The following is a 24,237-nucleotide window of genomic DNA, read 5'->3' as shown; positions in this document are numbered from 1 at the left end:
ACGACATATTACACTATTTGAATTCGTACGAACACATGACCTGATGTGTAAAAACACGATTCACACTGTTCAACTAATCTATACTATTATTAAGAGAACCTCCTTGTCAACTTTTTGCCACTTTTTTCCAATTTTGCCCTCACTTTTGATACACAATACTTACATAAGAAGGGCAAAATAGTAATTTTGTATCTTTTGATAAAATGACAATCATATCCCTATTTTTCCTATTTTACCCTCACTTTTGACACACAATATTTACATAAGGAGGACAAAATAGTAATTATGTAATATTTAGATCAAATATGCACTTATTAAGAGAAATTGTCCCAAAATCAAAATTTTCACTCTTTTTTAAATTTTAAAAACTAATCACGTTTGTCATAAATAGTATCGTTTGTATTATTTTTATATAAAAAGCCAGCAATCCTTTTTGAGGTCACGGCTTCACCAAAAAAATTGGGAAAAAAATACCCCCAAACAAAAAAGTTCAAAAAGCAGTAAAAAATAATACATTAAATAATGTAGGGCTATTTCCATTGTATAAATAGTATTTTTTAATAATTATTTTTTTGTACACTGTTTTTTATATTTTTTTTATTTAATAATTAGTACCCCACAATAGGCTAGCAATAATGTGATTCAATCAGTTATTTATTAAATATTATTTTCTCAAATTTTAATGTAAATTCAATAGAATGTAGATGAAAATTGAAAGATCGATTTTATAATGTGAATTCAGCTACTTTGATTAGTTTATGAGGGGTTTCTTCTAGCATGGTCTAATATTATTCATTTAGTCTAAATATTTGACTTTCTTTTTGTCATAAAAAAAATATTGAAGCAATTACGCATATAAATACATTTAAAATATGTAAATCGCGCGTAGTATGCTGCGATTCAAAAAATTAAATGCGTTCATGAATGCTAGTTATTTTGATGTCATGTGCATTAATCAATTTGTGGGTCGACAGAAACACAATACACATAAATAATCCGAACAAAACCTATCGCCACCTATTAAAAAAATATGATGGTGAATTCTTAATACAATCACCCATTAACGATCAGATTCGATCGTTGAACGTCATTGCAACATATCTAACCGTTATCGGTGAATGTATTGTAGCCAAATCCCATGAAAGGGGAAGGCTTTATACTTTTCACTTTTTATTGGCTGGGAATATGTAGCCATGTGCAAGGCAGAAATGACAGCCAATAAGAGCAAGCCCAGCGTGGGTAATTGCTCGGGGGACAGGGGAGAGAAAAGGGGCCCGAGGCCCCGTGGATCGGCTCCAGCGTTGAAAAGCCCGAGTGAAGGTGGAGGCCTGAGCTTCGGGCCCGTGGAGAATTGCCAACCCGAGAGCCTGAGGCCCTATGACGCCAGGGCTGAAGTCAGCCTGGCGTTAGGCCTTATTTAATTTTTTTTCTGTCAGGCGCGTGCAACCCTACTTGCGCGTGGGGGCGCGTCGCCAACACAAAATCAGAAGAAAAAAAATTTGCTTTTCCAGTTACCGTTGGGAAGCCACGTGGCTTCCCACAGTCCGTTCGATCTCAACAGATATTTAATTTGGACCGTTCGATCTCAACGGTAAAAAAAAAAAAGTCTTATTGAATATCCACCGTTCGATCTGAGATCAACGGTGGATATTAATATGCTTTATAAATAAAAAAATAAAAGAAAAAATAGTTTTAAAATTAAGAAAAGTTACCGTTGTGACACGTGGCACAATCTGGAGTGTTGGAATTCAAATTTTTTTTATATCCAACGGCAGAAATTAATTAATTGAATAAAAATTAAAAAAAAAATCTGAAAATTTTTTTTTAAAAAAATTGTTTTTACTTTTCTATAAATACTTTCTCATTATCATCTACCTTACACAACAATTTCATATTTTCTCAACTACATTCAATCACCTTCCTTTATGACAAGTGGCGCAACGACAACGATTAAAAATCTTATCTGAAATTACAAATAAAATTATTTTTTATTATTTAATAATACTTCGGATAATGACACGTGGCACAACGAGAACGATTAAAAATCTTATCCAATATTACAATTAAAATTATTTTGTATTATTTTATAAATAAAAAAATACTAATATTTTATTGCCTATTGCCAGAGTTATTGAAGTGTAACAGTGGAGATGCAAATGCTATTACCAAGGCTATTACTGTTCATTAAGGGTAATTACTGTTCATAAGGTGGATTGAATAATATATAGCCTGGGGGAAGGGCTCCAACGCTGGAGTTGCTCTAACAAATGCAATAAAAGCATCACACCACAGCATCATCAACAAAGGAGATATCAGAATTCAGGATAATGCATGTTTCCATTATTCCTCCTTGAACAATGAATCTTGTTACAATGGAAACCCATCTCTCTTAACAATTTTTCTGACAAAACCTAATGGAAAAACTCAAAATTGCTCCTGAGGTTTTGCGATTGTGAACAAAAATGCCTTGAATTATTAACGCTTTACTACTTCAGTGGGTAAAGTGAAAATATAAAAGGAAAACTAATGAAAAAGGACTTGAAAATTTTGAGTTTTAACGATAAGGACAAAATAAATGGTAAAATGAATAGTACCAGGATTGACTTTTTAGTGTAAAAATGTGGTTTTTCGTTAGAGTGAACAGTATCGCAGGCTTTTCGTTAAAACTCCCAAAAATAAAAGCATTGTGTCCCATTTTGAAAGCGACGTCAAGCCTCAGGGTATATTTTGTAATTAACTAAAATGTTAAGACAAGCATTTCTCAATGAAGCATTAGGGGAAGAAAGTGATATATACAGTAAATGCTAAAAAACTGATAAAATCAAATAAAATTACTCTGTAGTCTCTGTTAACTATCAGAATTCTCAAACTTAAATTAACATAAGCAAGCTTGTTCTCCCATGATCTAGATATTTATCAGCTAACCTGACCTTGAGTACTGTCACCCTGAGCAAACATTTTTTTGATAGCTTCTTCCTTCTCGTCAATGAAGTCAACAAAGTTGACCAGGACCTGAGACCATTGAGAACTCCATGAGCTTGAGGATAAAGAAGATGACAGCGGGTTTGCGTGCTGTTTCTTGTAGCGCACAAATTGGTGAACTGCTCTTAGCAGAAAGATTATAAGCGCAGCGAGAGTGAAGCCGCCACATAATAGGTATAGACCCCAGAAGCTGATCAAGAGGAGTTGGTTAGACTCGTCAGAGTCCAGATTCTTATTAAGACAACCTGTCTTGCAGAACCATTTCTCGTGAATCTTCTGAAGTGCTCCATTCTCCGAAAGTTTCAAGATTGCTGTGGACATGTCAATAGCAAGGGGAGAATCTCTTGGAAAAGCCTAATTCACATAGTGAATAAAGATAAGAAAAAGGCCATAACACAATATTCAGTGAACAAAACTTACAGACAATAATCATTTCAGAATTCAGATGTTCGTTTAAGTGTGCAACAAGATCAGAAACGTAATATCTTATGTGAAAGACAAAGGTACTTACAAACCCCCATCCGCTCCTCGTAAATGTTTGCCCAATAATTCCGAAATCAGTTCGACTTGAAAGAAATAATTCAACATAAGTAAGCTCATCTATAATAGCTGCCACCCCTCCATCATCCGGCCCTTTCCGCAGTGCATTTTCATACTCTTCCGGGGAGCCTAGTGCAACAAGTCTTGACCTAGGAATGTAGAGGCTATCAGTCAGATAGCCATAAGCAAATGACCCCACTTGGTACCCTATAGGCCAATTGCTTGCAATCAAACTATCAATTCCAGTGATGGGTGACGAAAGCTGCTGAACTGTAAGGATTGAAGTCAAGCTTGCAGTATAGCTTGATGTGATCACCATCAATAGGAAAAGCCATACCACCATCACCATCCGCCCAAGCGGGCTCACGGTATCTTCTTCTGTGATTGATGAGACAGTAAATACTTTACTATTTGAAGGGATGGTAGAACAGGAGTAGTACAGGCTAATTTTCTTTGTTCTTTCAATAAGAATACATAGACTCATGAGGAAATGATTACATACTGTTAAACTACTTATAAACAATATGCAACTGGAAAAGTACGTAGTAATCTAAAAGATGTGAACTTTAGGAAGAACATGCTAACTTTTGGGATTCATTTTACAAAGAAAAACTAGATTGCAGATTCGAAAAGTTTGCTTACGGTTTTTCTTAAAAAGCGTTGAGAAGCTGAACCTGCAATATGAAAGGGTTGATTGATGTCAGAACCTAGTCTCCTGTGAATGCAAGTGGATCTTTAAGTGCAACATGATCGGTTAAGTTAAAAGTACATAATAATAATATTTGCAGTAATGATAAAGTACTCAAGATATTAATCTTCAAAAAGAATTGTAAAGGACTCCATTGACAAATACAGAAAACTTACAGAAACATTGTAACGATCTGCCTCTTAGGAGGACCCCGAAAATCTTTGTTGACTCGATGCTCAAGAATCCACATTACCACAGCAATTATCACAAAGAAAGATGCAGTGACAGACCACATCTCCAATGAAAATGGTTTGAGAAAAACCCAAGCATTTGACTTCGAATTGTCAATAGGAGCCACTATCACTAGCCCGGTGGTAGCATAGGGCTGAGAAAAATCCGCCATCACTGTCCGGTTTTTCACAATTGCAATGTCCCCAACAGCTGCATCAAACACCTGGTGCAAAATTTCAATTAGAAGAAGAGATAGATACGGCGGTCATGCCATCATCTATTTAAAGTTTTCGGTACTTGACATAAGATTCTTCTGAGCTATCTGCATGTTTTGACTCATAGTCACATCATGTTTCCATGCATTGGCAGGTAATATCACCCCAAAAACCAGTCACATTTTAAGTGTTTTTTGGATTCCAAATCAAAACTGTGTAAAGTTTACTTACCTTTTCTGCAACCATCTTCACAAGCTCATCATAACTGGGATTGGACCGACCATCACCAAAAGGTTCAAATCTGTGAGGAACATCATATGGGACTAACTTCCGTGCTTCATTGAACACATCAATACAGTATCCTTCGATTTTATGGCTGTTGTTCAGTTCTGTAACAAATTCAACAAAGCTCACTCTTTTTGGAACTCCAATTCTCAACGGTTTTTCATTATTTGCAATCTCCCAACCGCGTGGTCTTTCTGTATTTCCACCTGGCCACGTGATATTGCCAAGCTTCTGATTCAGTGGAGAATAGCTACTTCTTCTCCTTTTAGGAGTTTCTGGGGGAGAAACTGATAAACCTGAATAATTAGTCCAAAAACCAACTGTACGAATTGTCATCTGATCAATATTAATGATATCATAACTCCCAATAGCACGGCTTCTTTCATGATCAAATTCAACATGACCAGTTAAACCACTCATATTTGTCTCCAATAGCTTCTCACGAAGAAGAGATCCACCATCAAAGACTTTAAGCTTGCCTAGCTGAATTTGAGATGGTTTCGTGACATGTAATTTATCAATGACAGAGAATGAGATATTTCTGTATTCATTTATAAAATTTTCAATCGATTGTGCAACAGCCCAAACTGTGTCATAAGCATAAAGTCCATATACATTTAACTCGGAACTTGCTAAACCGTCTTGCCGCATTTTTTTCCACCTAGTCATAAATGCACGCTTTTGCCTCGACTCTGGGATATGCTTACGAAGAGTAACTACACCTTGAAGGACAGCGAGTGAAGTATGATTCATTGAAGAGAATGAATCTATTGTAGTAGAAAGCCAATCTGTTGCAAACCACACATAACTGCTTGTCATCATATGAAGTTCTTTGGCGACAGTAAAGATTCTCAACCTGGGATCAGGATCCACGTGAACAATATAGACACGAGGGCCTAGCAATTTGGATTTATTGAGCAAATCAGCCATGTCACTTAGATTAAAATTGACAGGCAATGCCAACTTATAAGAAATCCTTGACATTATTTTGTCAAGTTCATCATGTAAAGAAGATATTGCATTCCTCCCATAATCGTCATCCACGAAGACAGCAATAACCTCCTTCCACCCATAAAAATCAATTAAACTAGCCATAGCAGCCATTTGGTGAGCATCGCTTTGTGTAGTTTGGAGAAAGAATGGGAATTGGAGAGCAGAGAGAGTAGGATCAGTGGCAGCATATGAGATAAGAGGTACACGGAGACCATTAGCAATTTCAGAGATCATATGAGCTATTGAAGAGGACTGTGGTCCAATTATGGCTACTATACTTTTGTCAAGCACCTGAAAAGCTGCTCCCAAAAAGTGAGCCATTAAGAAATGTGGGTTAGATAGCTTGCAACTCTGAGTAAAGTTCAATATCCAACGTCCCAAGCGAGGATAAGAAGCGCAGCATATGGAGATATTAAAAGTGAATCAACTTTACAACGAGACGTAGTGCCATTGAAAATGAATATGAAAGACATGGAAAGAGCTAATGAAGGGCTAGTAATGGTGAAAGAAATCTAAAACTAGTCAGAGCAGAGGTGCGAAAATCAGCTATTGATTCCACATGTGTTTTGGAAGTCGGAACTTCAAATCTGCAACAAATAAGAGAGGTTTCCATACAATATGGAGTCCTAGCAACCTGATAATATCCTATAAATCGTCTTACGACTCACTAGCTATGTTGCTCGGACACTCCGAAACCCCAAAGTGTGTGTCGGACACCCAGACAGGCTGACACGCCTCGGACACAGTTTGGACACAGAAACCCCAGACTCAATTAAGTGGTACTACAAGAACACTAGCAATGAACCACTCAAGCACCACAAAACTACTACTAAAACACTTCAAAGACGCTAAACAAACGATTTTCGAATGACACCTTTCAAGGAATCATTTGAAAGTTCTCTCAAATGCATTGCATCTAGTTGTTTTCGAATACCTCTATCTAATTTTTGTTGTACATTCCTAACAAATTTGAAAGTCCCTCGTCCGAAAGCACCATAAAAGTTGCTAAAACTCAAAAGTTGACCCAAGAAAAGAACAACCACAACAGCTCTAAACTGTAACAAGTAATGATAGTCATCTACAAAAATAAGAATACTGATCAATTGAGTACCTTCAACCGATCCCAAGAACACACTAGAATTTGCATCCTCCATATGCAACTTCAGCTCCGTCCCACTGAGTATTCTTGAATCTGCATTAACATCAGATAGAGCAGCTTCCATGGCTGTCTTTGCAACTCTACCAATAACCGAGTTGAAAGTAAAAATTGCTCCAACATTCACAACAGAAGGCCTCTGGCAGTAAAAACAGCCAGTAAGGAAAACCCATACCAGAAATTGCAGTGGCAAAACTACAGCACCCCTCATTTTTTCCTCCACCGCAGTAACTCCTCACAGTAAAATCTCAAACTTTCCTAAAACCCATGTCCCGAAAGCTCCATATAGTCAATAAAAATGGCATTAAAAGCATGAAAACACATGGCATATTCAGCAAACTTCGGATAAAGATTAAAAAGGAAAGCTTTATCGCTTGATCAGTGGACTACCCAGTTGAGAGAACTCATTGATGAACTGAAAAACCATAGAAAGTTGGTAAATTTCACCTACAAACTATTGATTCCCAGAGAAATTTCAGTTCAACTTCACAGAAGTGAAAATTTAGACGTCCACTGCTGAAGGAAGGAGGAGTTTGGGGTAGCTGAATAATTGAGTTTGGATGTGCGTCAGACAGCGAGCATAATTTTCTACCTTATGAAAAACGAGAATCGCACAATCAAAAAAAAGTTTAAGGTCCACTTGCAACGTCTTTTCCTTTATTTTCTAAAAAAAGTATATAAAGGTTGGGACTTTTTAGTCATTTTGCGAATGTATAAAATTGTCTAGAAAATATTTCGACCTCCAAAGGGAATTGTATTTGAAAGAGGCCTTCAGAGAAATGGATTTCCCCCTTTTCTTTTCTTTTCTTTTTTTTTTTTTTTAAATAGAATTTAGTTGCTAGAGGATTCACGCATCAACGAACTTTAATGACCTAAATTGTTTATTTTTTAAATTAGACCTTATAGATCATCTTTATAAAATATTTACCAAATCAAAAATATTATAGGTATCTAATTGTGTTCAAAGAAATTGACGAAGACTTTGTTATAAGAAAACATCGAAATTTCACCATTAAAGTTTGGTAAGGATGATCTAATGAATCGAGATTTACAAAATAGACTGTTCGGATCGTTAAATTTGATATGGAATGGATCCCACAATTAATCAAAATTTTAAAATAAAATGAGGATCCCTTCGCTTGAGAGCATTCCCACCGTAGCAAATTGCTCGGGGGACAGTCTCCAGAACAAAGGCCCGAGGGCCGGTGGATGGCCTCCAGCGTGAGGCAGGCCGGGGGATGGGGGAGGCCCGAGGGCCAGGGCCATGAGGGATTGCCAGGCCTTGAGCCCGAGGTGAGGATGACACCATGCTGACGCCAGGGTGGCGTCAGCGTATTATTTGATTTTTTTTGTGTCAGGCGCGTGCACCCCACCCGCGCGTGGGGGCGCGTCCCGACACAATAATCAGAAAAAAAAAAGGGTTTTGTCAGTTACCGTTGGGAAGCCACGTGGCTTCCCACGGTACGTTAGATCCTAACGGTCACTTAATGTGGACCGTTAGATCTCAACGGTAAAAAAAAAAAAAAGTGTCAGATTTAATATCCACCGTTCGATCTGAGATCAACGGTGGATATTAAAATGCTTTATAAATTAAAAAATAAATGAAAAAATAGTTTAAAAAATCTGAAAAGTTACCGTTGTGACATATGGCACAATCTGGAGCGTTGAAATTCAAATTTTTTTATATCCAACAGCAGAGATTAATTAATTGAATAAAAATTTTAAAAAAATTGTAAAAAATTCAAAAAAATATCTGAAAAATCTGAAAAAAATTGTAAAAAAAAATTGTTTTTACTTTTCTATAAATACCTTCTCATTATCATCTACCTTCACAACAATTTCATATTTTCTCAACTACTTTCAATCACATTCCTTTCTTTGTCTCAAAGTTTGAATCCTTTTTTTTTCAACAAAATGACCACTGGTGCAACGATAATTGTATTATTTTGTATTATTTAATAATACTTAGGATAATGACACGTGGCGCAACGAGAACGATTAAAAATCTTATCCGATATTACATTTAAAATTATTTTGTATTAATTTTATAAATAAAAAAAATACTAATATTTTATTGCCTATTGCCAGGGCTATAGAAGTGTAACGGTGGAGATGCAAAATCTATTGCCAGGGCTATTTACTGTTCATTAAGGGCAATTACTGTTCATTAGGTGGATTGAATAGTGTATTGCCAGGGGGGAAGGCTCCAACTCTGGAGTTGCTCTGAAAGGCCGTGTATTTGAAAAAGTTTTAATATTTTGGGCTCTGACATGGACCTTACGAGTTGGGCTTGGGAGAACCCAAGTTGAAAGGGTAGTTTTGTCATTGTAGCAAGCGGGTGGGAACTGGATAACAAAAGTCCATTCGTCTCTCTTCATCGTCCAGAGAAGCAGAGGACAAAAAGCTTAGCAGCTGATGCTCTCAAGCTCTTGAAAAAAATGGCTTCCTCATTCACTTCCTCACCTTTCCAAACCAGGTAACTTCACAATTTAGTTTTACTTTTTACTGTTCTGCTCACTAATTCAAGCATTTGCTTTCTGTTCCTTCCTTATGGGGTCAAAATTACTGGTAATGATTTGTAAAGTTTGAATCTTTCTGACAATTTGAAGCATTTTTCAAGAAGATTAAATTATGGGTTGTGGGCATTTCAGGATTTGATTATTTCCAGTTAATTTATTCTATTAAATAGAAAACTGTTTTAAGCATGTAGAATTTAATCTGGAGGTAGAAGACGATAGCCTGTAACCTTACCTTAATTTCACATTTCAAACGCTGCCGTTTCGATTTCATGGCGAGCCACTCCCCCACCATACCCACACGTCGAAAGGTAGGAAAATTAAATGCAATTAACAAATCCAATGCAAACATGGAGCAAGAGAAGCAGAGAATACCATTGTGGGGAGTGAATAGAATTTTTATGCAGTTTTAATGCTCAAGGCTCCATATTTTAGTGCATTTGCCTCAGCTGAGGCCAATGGTGGTATCTCAGGTCTCAAATTTGGGGAAAGGTCTGAACTTGAACAGGATTCATGAGTTTTTCAGACACCCAATTGAACATAAGAAATTAATGTTAGACTGCGTTGTTATGTTTTTGAAGTTTCCTTTACATTGTTCTCAGGTTTCAAATTTTGGAAAATGTCCAAACTTGAACTGTATTCGTGAATTTTTCTGAAACACAGTGGAACTTAAGAAACTAATGATTAGTTTGTGTTCTTATGTTTTGAAGTTTCCGTTCCTTTGTTCCCCAGTGTTTGGAAAAGGTCGAAACTTTCATGAATTTCAGAAACCCAATGGAACATAAGAAATTACTTTTTGCAGTTTCCATTACATTGACTAGCTAGTACTGGACTTTTTTTACATGAGTTCGTAATGGTAAATTCATGAATTAGGGTGGTTTATTTCTGATTTGGTGAACTGCGTTTTCTGCCATTTTTCAGCAATTTGTGGTCGGCTTTCTTGGGCGAGAGAAAGGGATTTGCTGTTTGTAGTGTACCTCATGTTGGGTTTTTGAAGAAGACGATAGAGTGCAAGGAATCACGAATTGGAAAGCAGCCAATTGAAGTGCCATCCAATGTGACAATCACATTGGAAGGTCAGGCTTTGGCAGTAAAGGGACCATTGGGGCAGCTTTCACTAACTTACCCGCGAGAAGTGCTGGTTCAGAAGGAGGATTCTGGGACTCTAAGGGTCAGAAAGGCAGTAGAGACTAGAAGGGCAAATCAAATGCACGGGCTTTTCAGGTACATTTCTTTCATCCTTCAGCCATCTATTTTGAGTAAAAAATCAGTCTTCTCATCCTCATGGTTTGTTCCTTCAATTATGGTTTTCTGGTGATCTCTTGGAGTCCAAGTATCATGTTGTTTCTTATGAAGGAAAAGCTGTAACAACATTGGTATTTAAAGTGTTTGTGATCGTTATTATACTCTGTTGTGATTGAATGTCTGCTTTTCCATACCATAGCTTGTTTGAGCATGAAATTTTCACTTTTTTATACTCGGTAGTGACATTGATGGTTGAGTTTACATCTAAAGCAGGCATTAGTTTGATCAATAAACCTGTTTGTTACTCTCTCTCTCTCTCTCTGTGGATCGACATGTGTCTTATATGCATATATGAACTAGAGATTTCAACTTCTATTAGGAAAGACAGGACCAGATACACAGACAATGTAAGTTTTGGAACAAATTAGTACTGATATGGGTTGTTAAGAGTGTGGTTAGGTCAATAAATCACATAGATACATATCCACATGCACTAGTTCACTTTGTGTAACAGTTTCTTATAAGTATGGTTGTTGCATTCAATTCGATACCAGTTATTTGATGTTTCAAAAGCTTATATGTACAATCTAAATTTTGGTGCTTGGCCAAGTAAGCAGGGCACATGCAAGTCGGGCTTTAGATTTACGAAAAATCAGGGACTCTCGTCCTCCTGACCCTTTACATGCCTCTTCGAATAATTTACTTAAATGAGATTTACAAAAAGTTTTTTAGTCTCCTTCTACTATCCCTTATGTGCTTGTTTGAATAATTTGCTTAGGACACTTACGGACAACATGGTGGTAGGAGTGTCAAAAGGATTTGAGAAGAGGCTGCAACTGGTAGGTGTCGGTTATCGAGCTACTTTAGAAGGAAAGATCTTGGTACTAAGTCTTGGGTTCTCCCATCCAGTTAGGATGGATATTCCTGATGGCATACAAGTGAAGGTTGAAGAAAACACCAGAATCGTTGTTAGCGGATATGACAAGAGTGCTATCGGTCAGTTTGCTGCTTCGATCAGGAAATGGAGACCTCCGGAACCATACAAAGGTAAGGGTGTGAAATATGCTGATGAAATCATAAGAAGGAAGGAAGGAAAAGCAGGGAAGAAGAAGTAATAGCCTTTAGATTGTTTCATTTTTTTTTGTATCTTCACATTCGTGCTTGTCAAATGTGTCAGAATTATCGAATGAACTGACATTACCGTGAGCAATTCATCGCTAGTTGATGTTGTTTCATTTTTTTCCCCAGTACCTGTAAGCTTGATCTATGCCAGTATAGTAGTTTCTGTAATTTCAAATTCAGGTGGATGCTGGAAAGTTGGACCTCGCAAACAGGTCATGTTGGACATAACCCGATTTCTTAACAGATCGACACAAACCTTTTCACCCGTTAATAATTATAAATATAATAATAATTTATTTATTTTAATTAAAAATCTAGATAATATGCATTGTACCAAATAAGTTAATTACGTGACCATATTACATGATAAAATTTTAGAACAAACTTACCAAATTATATAGTTGATAGCTTAGAAAATAAAACAAAATACAATGATATTGTTTCTTATCCCAAACAAAGCCCTTTTTAACTGGTCTACCTGTTAATGCTCAACCCAAACATTGAATCTATGTTGTGTGTTCATGTCATTGCATGAGGTTGTGCATGATTTTGTCATGTCTTAATGGAAAGCTACTATAAATTAAGGGGTAGTGTTAGAGAGACCAATTTTTGAACCAAATTTACAAATCAAATGATGTGGTTGTAGATGATTGGATTATTAATTTGTTGAAAAGTAAATTGCTTACTAATTTCTTGTTAGTGAATGATTTACTTATTAGATTTCTCTTTTGTCCTTTTGTATAACTGTTTTCTATTGTGATAGCTTGAGCTCATATGCCAAGTGTAGGGTCTTAGATCAATTATTCATTTCAATGGCTCACATGCCTTGCAACTGCCATGTGTCATAATCACAGGGGCTTATGTATTTGAATTGTTATGATGACTGATGTAAGAGAAGCATGTATATGAATGAAATGCATCATTCTACAAGGGTTAGAATGTTTCAGTTGTGATTATTCTCTTTCTCTCTCTAGCTATTTCTTCTCTGTTCTTATTGCTTCATTCGAAATCCAAGTATTCATCAATGGAATACTATCCAAATCTCAACATGGTATCGCGAGCCTAGGTTCTATTTGGAATCGGGGAGTCGAGTCTGTGAGTGATGTGCTTAAAAATCCAACGTGAAATTTTTAGCTTGGTTCATCAATTCAATTCTCAATTTGCTGGGTCGAGCGGTGGTGATCCTCCAGGCTCCAATATTCAATGGTGACATCTATGAATTTTGGAAGATCCAAATGAGTACCATTTTCAAATCTTATGGAATCTGGGATTTAGTTGAAAATGGACTTGAAATCTCAGAATCGAAGGGTAAGAAGGTTGAAGATGAAGGCTCATCGGATTCAAAGAAAACTTCTCTAAGTGATGAGCTAATGAAAGATGCTAAAGCACTAGGTGATGCTAAAGCACTAGGTATCATTCAAGAAGCTGTTTCAGATGATATTTTTCCTAGAATCTCAAATGAAAAGACCTCAAATGGTGATTGGGATATTCTGCACCAAGAATTTCATAGCGATAAACAAGTGAGATTCATCAAATTACAGGGTCTATACAGTGATTTCGAGTACATAAGGATGAAGGATGATGAAACCTTGTCTGTGTATCTCACTTGTCTTCTCGAGTTGGTGAATCAAATGAAAGGCTTCGGTGAAGATCTACCCAATGAGCGATTGGTTCAGAAATTGCTCATAAGCCTGACTAAAGAATTTGATCTTGTTTGTTAGGTGATTGAACAAACTAAGGATATTGAAACCATTGAAGTGCAAAAAGTTATTACTGCTTTAAGTATTGAAGGTTCTACTGAGAAAGCATTTGTTACATCCCACATTGCCTAGGGGAGTAGATCATGTAAGCCTTATATGTATATTCTCATCTCTACCTAGCACGAGGCCTTTTGGGAGCTCACTGGCTTCGGGTTCCATCGGAACTCCGAAGTTAAGCGAGTAGCGCACAAGAGCAATCCCATGATGGATGATCCACTGGGAAGTTCTCATATGAGTTCTCAGAAACAAAACTGTGAGGGCGTGGTCGGGGCCCAAAATGGACAATATCGTGCTACGGTGGAGTCGAGCTCGGGATGTGGTGTGGGGTCGGGCCGGGATGTGACAGCATTCGTTAGTATGAGTGTGAATCCAAAGGAAGCTCAGTCTAGTTCTTCTTTTGGTAACTTTAAACCAAAGAAGAATTGGAAATCAAAGGGCAAGAAATGGGATCCAAGACCCCAAAATGCTGCAAATCAAGGTGTCAAATATGATCAATAAGGAAAATTTGATATGTCTAAAAGGAAATGCAAACACTGTGACAAGCTACACTATGGTGAGTGCTGGTTTAAAGGGAAGCCAAGGTGCTATGGATGCAATCGATTTGGTCATCTTATTAAATGACTATGATCAACCAAACAAGGCCGAAAAGCTTGCAAACTTCGCAAATCAGGTATCAGAATTTGCAACCATGTTTTATGGCCGCCATTCTGCTACTATTGGGAGAAATATGAACATATGGTATGTAGACAGTGCATGTAGTAATCACATGATCTTTCATGAGTCATTGCTTATTTATGTTGATAAGACTGTGAAGTGTATACTTAAAATGGGTATTGGAGATTTAGTACAGTTAACATGCAATGGTACTCTGGTTATAGAAATGAAGGGTATGACTAGGTATATCAAAGAGGTTATGATTGTACTATGATTGTACTTGGATTATATGAGAATTTATTGAGTGTAGGGCATATGGTAGAACATGGATATTAGCTTGTGTTTGGTGATTTCATGGTTGATATTTATAGAGATAGACAGATGAAAGATTTGATTGCAAGTGTTCCGATGGAAGGAAACAGATTTTTCCCCTAAATCTTGAATAGGTCAATCCCAACATGGCTAATAAAGCAACTATTGAAGAGTCATATTGGATGTGGCATGGAAGATTTGGACATCTAAACTACATTAGTTTAATGCTCCTGCAAGACAAAGAAATGGTGTAGGGTTTACCTAGACTACAAGTCTCTGAGCATATTTACTCTAGATGTGATACAGGGGAGGGTCACATGGAACCATTTGACAAGGGAATGACTTGGAGAGCATCACAACTTCTAGAACTTATCCGTTCGGATATTTGTGGTCCAATGCAGATCACCATTCTTAGGGGCAACTGAATCTTCCTTACATTTATTCATGATCACATTAGAATGTGTTGGGTGTTTTTCTTGCAACACAAGTCATACGTTTTCTGCATTTTCAAAAGGTTTAAATCCATGGTTGAGTTGCAGAGTGGCTACCAAATTAAGAAGCTCATATGTAATAAGGGTGAGGAATATACATCCCTAGAGTTTTCTAAGTTTTGTGAAGCTGGGACTAGAAAAGCAGTTAACAGTTGCCTACTCTCCACAACAAAACGGGATTGCAAAAAGAAAAAACAGGACTGTGATTGAAATGGCTAGGACTATGATGTATAAAAAGAAAATCCTTTGAAGTTCTGGGTTGAAGCTGTGAACACAGTTGTGTACTTGCAAAATCGATGTCTAACAAGTGCTTTGAACAACATAACTCCATTTGAAGCTTTTAGTGGAAGAAAGCAAGGTGTCAAACACTTGAGGATACTTGGTTCTTTGTGTTACATTCATATTCCCTCACAGAAAAGGCATTGGAGGAAACATGTGAGAATGGAGTATTTGTTGGATATGGCAGTTGTGAAAAGGGATATAGGATTTTCAACTTGAGAACTCATAAGGTTGAGTTATCATAAAGCAATGTGGGACTGGGAAACTAATGAGGCAGTGCAGTTCTCTATTCCTTGGAATGCTAAAGAAAGCATAAGCATAATTGAGCTTGATTCTGAGTCAAATAATTCAACTCAGTTAATGCAATCTCCTATGAGATCTCAAACATCTAGTGATCTGCATACACCCCAGAAAGCTAGTTCTGTTGGTTCTCCAGTTTCAACTTCAAAACCTTATGATCATACTCCATTGAGACGGAAGAGCTTGAGTGATGTGTATGCTCAATGGAAGATGAGTATCATTGAACCTGAAGATTTTAGTGAAGCAGTCAAAGATGAAGCTTGAAAAAAGGCTATGATTGAAGAAATGTTGATGATATGAAAAAAAAAAAAAAAAAAAAAAAAAACCTCTGCTTGGGAGTTAGTTGACAGGCCAAGCAACAAACCTATTGTAAGAGTAAAGTGGGTCTACAAAACAAAGATGAATCTAGAACACAAAGCAAGACTTGTAGCAAAGTGGTACACACAGAAACTAAGGGTTGATTTCAATGAAACCTTTGCCCAGTGGCAAGGTTAGATACCATTAGGACATAAAGGTTGGAGACTGTGGCAATTGGATGTTAAATAAGCTTTTCTAAATGGTGTTCTTGAGGAGGAGGTATATGTGGACCAACTTGATGGTTTTGTGATTAAAAAGGTTGAAGACAAAGTATATGGACTAAGAAATGCTCTTTATGGCCTAAAACAGGCACCAAGGGCATGGTATGGTGAAATTGACACATATTTAGTTCATTGTGGCTTTCACAGAAGCTCAAGTGAAGCAACTCTATATGTGAGAACCAAAGAAGCTGTTGGTACTCTAATTGTGTCAATCTATATAGATGACATAGTATACATAGGGAGCAGTGATGAAACGATGAATGAATTCAAGTCTGAGATGATGAGCATATATGAGATGTCAGATTTAGGATGACAGTGAATTTGCAGATGAGAATTTATACAGAAAAATTGTTGGGAGTTTGCTATATTTGACAACAACCAGGCCAGATATTATGTTTTCTGCTAGTTTGCTTGCATGGTTCATGCATAAGCCTTCCAAGAAGCATTATAAAGCTGCTAAAAGAGTCTTAAGGTATATTCAAAGGACAATTGACTTTGGAATTAAGTATGTGATTGGAAAGGCTGCTCTATTGATTGGTTACTGTGATAGTGACTAGAGTGAATCTAAGGAGGATATGAGAAGTACCTCAGGGTATGCATTTTATTTGGAAGTGGGGCATTCTCATGGGCCTCGGTTAAACAGCATAGTGTGGCACTTTCACCTGTAGAAGTTGAGTATGTCAGTGCAACTGAAGCAAACACACAGACCATTTGGCTTAGATTTGTGCTTGAAGACTTTGGAGAATAGCAAACTACTGCAACTCCTCTATTTTGGGATAACACATCTATTATAACTATATCTAAGAACCCTGTGTTTCACCAAAGAACCAAATACAACTGCATAAAGTTTCACTTCATTAAAGATGCAATTCAAGAAGGTGTGATCGATTTGGTTTACTGCAAGAGTGAAGAACAGATTGTTGATATTTTCACAAAGGCTCTTCCTAAAGATAGGTTCAACTACCTGAGAAGTCTACTTGGTGTGAACTCAGTTAGCAATTTAGAAGGGGGTGTTGAAAAGTAAATTGCTTACTAATTTCTTGTTAGTAAATGATTTACTTATTAGATTTCTCTTTTGTCCTTTTGTATAACTGTTTTCTGTTGTGATAGCTTGAGCTTATATGCCAAGTGTAGGGTCTTAGATCAGTTATTCATTTCAATGGCTCACATGCCTTGTAACTGCCATGTGTCATAATCACCGGGGCTTATGTATTTGAATGGTTATGATGACTGATGTAAGAGACGCATGTATATGAATGAAATGCATCATTCTGCAACGTTACAGTTGTGATTATTCTCTCTCTCTAGCTATTTCTTCTCTGTTCTCCTTGCTCCCTTCGAAACCCAAGTATTCATCAATGGAATACTATCCAAATCTCAACAATTAAGCATTGATTAACATGTTTGTTTCTTATTGGTGACACATCATTTAGTTTGTAACTTTTGGTTTAAAATTTTGGTCTCTCTAGCATTTTCTTAAATTAAGTAACCGTGAATGGTAAAATTATGGAAGATAATAATAAGGGACTTTTAACAAAAAGCCTACGATATTGTTCACTTTAACGAAAAACCACATTTTTACACTAAAAAATCAATCCTGGTACTATTCACTTTACCCTTTATTTTGTTCGTATCATTAAAACTCAAAGTTTTCAAGTCCTTTTCATTAGTTTTCCTTAATAATAATGATTAAATTGTTATGCAATACATGTTTTTATGTATCATTAATCAAATCATAATCGACCTCAAGATGAATGCTCCTTCCTTCATAAATGTTTTCTCACTACTTCAGAGGCTCGTCTACATCCCACTTATTCAACCTTTTCTTTGCCTCTTCCACCTGCAATTCAATTAAAAAAAATCAAATTTATAACTTTTATCTATTAAGCGACGCCTCTTCTACACGACATCGTCGAATCAGTAAGACGATTATATCAAATTTTTAAAAAATCACTTGTAATATTAATAACTCATACAAGATAAAACCCTAAAAATTATAAATAAAAAAATAATAAAAAAGGGGAAAAAAACAAAAAAAGAAAGAAGAAGACTTGTATTCAAATTTGATACCTCTTTGTTCCAATCAGTCCGAATGGTGACCCACATTAGGATGAGTGTTTGCATCAATGTGCCCCCCACCATTCCTAACCATATTCCCTAAAAATTATCACATGTAATTGTTACCGTCATCATCATTTGTATCATACATTTACGATCACATTATAGGGTATAACATAGTACGACAATTAATGTAAATAAACACCTGCATCATGCGATTAGATTAGCTTAGTGACAAGAACATGAAAATATACAATCCCGTCCGAGATTTTTCAGTTTGATGTTAGTTTTTTTTTTTTTTTTTTTTTTTTTTTTTTTTTACCTTAGCGCCGAGCTTGAAGTAAAACCCTAGAAGCGCACCAAAAGGTACTCCAACCACGTAATAACATCCTACATTCACATACGCAACAAAAGCCTGCCATCCACACCCAACAGCAACACCTGAATTCAAGCAGTGACATTCATTAGCATATATTTCATTTAGTAAGTGTAAAGTTCATAGATTGATGCTCCAATTTATATTTACCGGACAAGACTGGCTGGACTCCATTAAGGAGGAGGGTGAGGGCGAGAAGTGGGCAGAGATCAGATACAGCAGCAGCCACGGCTTCACCTTCGGTGAAGGCGTAGCTCAACTTATGACGCAGTAAAAGAACAACTATGGCTGCGAAGATTGAGATAATGAAAGAGACTGTAGTCACCACCACAACTGAAAATGCTGTAGACTTTGGATGTCCAGCTCCAAGCTCATTACTCACTCTCACACTGCTTGCAGTAAATCATGAAAAGCAAAAAGTAAGTTTTAATAATTCTATGTTCTCTACGTAAAAAAGTTATGTGACCTATCCATATATGTACAGGACCCTTCGCAAGGGGAGTTTAAATCCACCACAGTTGGACTGGAATTTATATCGACAATCATATCCTAACTGTATTGGTTATCAATATCGTTCACAGTACTGGTACTTCTGATAATTGATTGTACAGTTGTTGATATAATTTCAATTTGGTTATCAATACGAGTTCTGCTCCAGCTACTGTGAAACGGGATCCCTTTCAGAAGGGACATGTATGGAATATGCATGGGAATGATCCTGACCTTGCCGCTGCATTTAACCCAACTGAGATCATGAAGACCCATCCATTGATTGTCATGCTGCAATTGATAAAAAAACCCTGTGTCAAACTTAATTAAAGGCACACAAAATTAGGTATCTACTGAGAGTTGGTGTTTGGTTCTGATAAACTAGCACATCAATTATTAACCACCTTCGATGCGGTAGCTCGGAGAAAGCGTGACATTACGACTGCAATTGTAAGGAATTATTGTTTTGTTGTCCCACGCTTGATGCTCTTAATAGAAGAGGGAGTGGAACATTAAATAAAATGTCCCACATATTAGAGAAAATAAATCCCCTCTCCAAGGTATATGACTCTAGCCCCTATGGAACTGGATTTAACAATCTCAGTCGTGTCATGAGCCACCACCAAATTAATCGGACCAGGTATACAAATGACTCTAGGTGATTGGATTCAACCCAGTCTCATACGTCATGGCCATGCACGCCATTCCCAAGTCTTCTAATTTCTTACTCTACTATATTTACATGTAAATATTCACCCATCAAACAAAGCCATGTATACAAATGAAACGAATTCAACCTAGTCTCAATTATTTCATGACTCGTGAAATCGGACTGTATCCTTTATGTGATGGCGTGATGGCGTTATTGATGGTTAGACACATTTTAGAGCTAATGGTCCAAAGGATTGGCTAAAAGTAAAAGACATGAAAAAACAATGAATAAAGACATGAAATCGGGTTGTATACACCGCCCTTATGTGATGGCGAGATTGATGGTTAGACACATATCACGTACTATATCCATTCCGTATAGCAAGTATGATTTAGACCCTACATATATATGTGCTTGGCTGACAACTTCCCATTTTTGTGCACCGTGAATTTTGCCAAAAAGAACTTATTAGGAAAGAGACAAAACACAATTTGGGTGATATGCATAAGGGACAAGAATATTTATCATATAATAACAAGTGCCACGTGTGGGTACGAAATTGGACTTTGAGACCCCAAAATAAGTTCCTAGCCAATTCGTTCACATCTTCTATCTAGCCAGCGATTACTATTGTCCAAAAGGTATGCAAATTCAATCCAAAATGTAAGCTAGGTCTTTCTACCCACATATGTGCAAATTCAATCCAAAATGTAAGGCTACATGTCAAAACTTAAGCATAAGCACCCCCATCTAATCCTAATTCCAATATAGATAGACAAAACGATACGATACTACTAGGACCACTCATATATAGATGTGTAACCAGTCACAGACGTATCAATCTAAATAAGTCTCGTAATGAATTTACAATCATCAATCAATCAAGTGATCACACAAAAAGAAAATAATTAATTCATGTTGGTCGTGTACTGACACCGCTTTAATGCACATGAATGAAATAAATATGAATATTAGATCTTACTAATTTTTCTTTATTTTAAACAATCTACCAATTATGGTGAGTGTGATTCATGAGGTCAAGACTTTAGGTCACATGTTCTCGATGATTATTTTGATTTAGTGTCGTTTAGCCTTTATTTATTTTGAATTAAAATTAGTGAATGACAATTATTGATATAAAATAAAGAAAAATTAGTAAGATCTAATATTCATATTTATTTTATTCATGTGCATTAAAACGATGTCAGTACACGACCAACATGAATTAATTATTTTCTTTTTGTGTGATCACGTGATTGACACTAAATCAAAACAATCATCGAGAACATTTGACCTAAAGTCTTGACCTCATGAATCACACTCACCATAATTGGCAGATTGTCTAGTTAAAAAATAAGAATAATAATAAATAAATAAAAAATTATGCACACTTTTTACAATCTCCCGTTTACTTTTATTTTTAAATTAAATATAAAATAATTTATAGACACAAATAAACAAAAATGTAGGAAATAAAATAAATGTGTAGTGCGCATTCCTCATCTTCTATTTTTCTATTATCTATATGAAAATATCAATGCATGTATATTAATTGGTATCCAGACATTTGGTTGGGCCATCTGGTTGCCGTGTTTAATTATCAACAAAAAAACAAAACAATGTACTTTGTCCCTAGTTTTTTCTTGTGGTCAGTGTAAATAATTAGCTATATCAAGGTCCGACCAGTCGTCAGTAGTGGCTTATAATAATAGAAAAGAGATTATTTTCGGATCTTTTTCTAAAAAACTCACGGATTAAGTGATCTGGGTTTTTGAAATTTGATATAACAGTTAAAAATTATTATAACTTTTAAAAAATTTTACTAACTAATATGTTTTTAACAGTTTGATCAAATTTCAAAAACCCAAATCATTTAATCAGTAGATTTTAGAAGAAAAAAAAATCTGAAAAAAATCTCTTTCCACAATAATAAGGCATACTCGTGAAGACCAATTATTGTCCTGTGAAAAAGTATAAGCACTTTCCTAGGGGTCAGGTAATAATGACAGGAATGAGGTCAATTTTGGAACTCTAGTGTCCGGAGATTGTAAATGGAGAGATTATAAATCGAGATCTGAATCATTTAAAGCTTATAAATTTTCGTAAAGTGGCTTTTGAGGTGGGTATAAAATCAAAATGAAGTGATCCAAATTTTTTGATTCACGGGTTGACAGACATAAAGATCTGAAATGAATCTCAGGCCACAATAAAATCACTTTTTCGACAAAAAGTAAAAGCACTTTTAACAATGGCTTACCAGATAGAGAGAGAGTCAAGGGCGAGCTCAGGGTTTTCCAGCAACCCAGCAAGCAAAACAAGAATCTGAAAGTACCACGTCTCAAGGCAAAGCATGACAGCAGATGCCAAAGACAACTTGAAGAAACTATACAATCCGCTAAAAGCTTGCCACGAAAACCCTGTCCACGTGTGCTTACACCTGTCACTCTTCACAACGTACACGAACTGTGCCACCACAGTGATCCACCACGATAAACTCAGCACCAGCGAAGCACCCAGCAAACCCAGTCCTAGTTTGTACACAGCAACCCAGCTGAGTACAATGTGAATAACTAGGGTTCCAGTCGATATGTAAGCACTTGGGGCTACTATGCTTTGCGCTTGCATGAACTTTTGGATCGGGAAGTTGACAACGTAGGCAAAGATCTGAGGGATCAGTCCGTACACGTAAACTGCAGCTGAAGAAGCAATGCTTGGAGATTCACCGAGTAAAAGTAAGATGGGTTCGCAGAAGATGTAAATAATGGTGAGAAGTACCCCAGGGAAAAATAGGAGGACTGATGACCTTTGCAGGTATATGCCCAGCATTTCGTACTTTTGGGCACCATATGCTTGTCCACATAGGGTTTCCACTGCGCTTCCCATACCTAACTGTTCAGTAAAAGAAAAAAAGTCAGACAGATGACGGAATTAAGGCCACCTCATTAGATGTACATGTATGTTGATGAAGAAATTGATGCGAACTTTTAAACTTTTCAAATTAAACGTAGAAGATGGATTAGTCGAAAGGAAACTTATCTCTTCGAATCTCCCCAAAAATGGTCAGATTCAGAAATTAAGTTTTCTTCCTGAGCATTTCCCAGTTCAACTTAGATAATACTTGAAAGTTGACATTTGTTTCTTCGGATCTAGTGAATTATTTGATCCCAGATACCAAAAGAGACATGTTAACATTTGTTTCTTCCTGCTATGTATATTTAACGTAGTGATTTATTCAATTTATTCACTAATTTTGTTTTCTGAAAAATGAGATGCAAATACGCTATGATCAATAAACTTATTTATCAAATTTTGATTGCCAAATGATGTGACATTCTGTTAATAATTCCGTTACATACCAAAAGACCATAGGCGAACATTTGGATGCCATTGTTCCCGAGGGAGGAGGCGGCGAGCTCGAGATTACCAAGGTGGCCAGAAAAAATTTGGGTGGACATGGACATGACATAGTTGATCATGTACACGATGATGGCGGGGGCGGCGAGGATGACAAGGAGCTTGGACTCGATCCATAGGGCGGGTTTGAGCCGCTGAGAAAACGGCTTGTCAGTGTCGGATAGTACTTGTTCGAGCTCACCGCTCGCGTGCTCATCGTGAGAATGTTTCGAGGATTGGGTGGAGGTGGGCGGAAGGGGAAGGTAGGATTCATGCAGAGGATGCTGGAGCTCATTATTTGCCATTTATGGAGTTTTTTGTGGAGTCTTCTGGGTGTGTGGGAAGAGTGGTGAAGCAAATATAAGTAGGAAGGAAGAGATATAAATGAGGGTTATGGGGTACGTGACAAATGAGATGGGTGAGGTCTGGAAAAGGGAGCCAACGTGGTGGAAGTTGCAGGTTTTGATTTGTGAGCCAAAGACATTCAAATCATATGTGAGGCGTGGAACACATGGCGTGGGATCGAACAAAAAAGTTAAATGTGGTAATAATGTAATAAAACAAAAGATAAATGATTTTTCTGGACTCTTGTTCTGCAATGGCACACTAACGGTTTATTTATCGAAAGTGATATGTATTTGTTTTCCTTTTCTTTCTCTACACATCACTATTTATGGTTCCTTGATTCTATTCAGATTTATCAAAATCACTTCCTAGTTTTTGTTACTTAATTCTTCTTCTTCTTTTATTCGGTTTAAATACCAAAATTAAACATGAGTGACATGAAAAAGAAAAAATGTGTGAAAGTTATATTCCGAATGTGCACATATTGGATTGTTTATATATTTGATAAACTTTACTTCTATTTCTAAAGTTTGAAAGCTTACTATCCAACGTCCAAACAAATATGAGTTCGACTAGT

The 24,237-nt window shown here is 36.6% G+C and overlaps 3 protein-coding genes across 3 annotated transcripts; 1 reads left to right on the top strand and 2 right to left on the bottom strand.

Annotated features, from left to right (window-relative positions):
• Positions 1-2,708: 2,708 nt before the first annotated feature.
• Positions 2,709-7,715, bottom strand: LOC137708187 (glutamate receptor 3.7-like). Its single transcript, XM_068447203.1, has 6 exons — positions 7,046-7,715; positions 4,888-6,233; positions 4,387-4,664; positions 4,165-4,196; positions 3,494-3,900; positions 2,709-3,336 (listed from the first exon to the last, which is right to left on the bottom strand). Exons 1-6 carry the CDS (start codon positions 7,299-7,301, stop codon positions 2,917-2,919), a joined length of 2,739 nt encoding a protein of 912 aa, XP_068303304.1. The 5' UTR covers positions 7,302-7,715; the 3' UTR covers positions 2,709-2,916.
• A 1,736-nt stretch (positions 7,716-9,451) lies between these two features.
• On the top strand, positions 9,452-12,141 carry LOC137708016 (large ribosomal subunit protein uL6c-like). Its single transcript, XM_068446977.1, has 3 exons — positions 9,452-9,566; positions 10,528-10,830; positions 11,630-12,141. The coding sequence occupies exons 1-3, from the start codon at positions 9,529-9,531 to the stop codon at positions 11,964-11,966; spliced, it is 678 nt and encodes a 225-aa protein (XP_068303078.1). The 5' UTR covers positions 9,452-9,528; the 3' UTR covers positions 11,967-12,141.
• Positions 12,142-17,996: 5,855 nt separating this feature from the next.
• On the bottom strand, positions 17,997-23,793 carry LOC137707859 (protein DETOXIFICATION 40-like). The gene is made up of 7 exons (XM_068446788.1): positions 23,279-23,793; positions 22,180-22,811; positions 19,505-19,561; positions 18,932-19,170; positions 18,728-18,846; positions 18,418-18,504; positions 17,997-18,187 (listed from the first exon to the last, which is right to left on the bottom strand). Exons 1-7 carry the CDS (start codon positions 23,618-23,620, stop codon positions 18,131-18,133), a joined length of 1,533 nt encoding a protein of 510 aa, XP_068302889.1. The 5' UTR covers positions 23,621-23,793; the 3' UTR covers positions 17,997-18,130.
• Positions 23,794-24,237: the final 444 nt, after the last annotated feature.

Source organism: Pyrus communis, chromosome 11 (genome assembly GCF_963583255.1).
Source record: "Pyrus communis chromosome 11, drPyrComm1.1, whole genome shotgun sequence".
NCBI classification, from domain to species: Eukaryota; Viridiplantae; Streptophyta; class Magnoliopsida; order Rosales; family Rosaceae; genus Pyrus; species Pyrus communis.
This window is presented reverse-complemented; position numbering and strand designations above follow the sequence as displayed.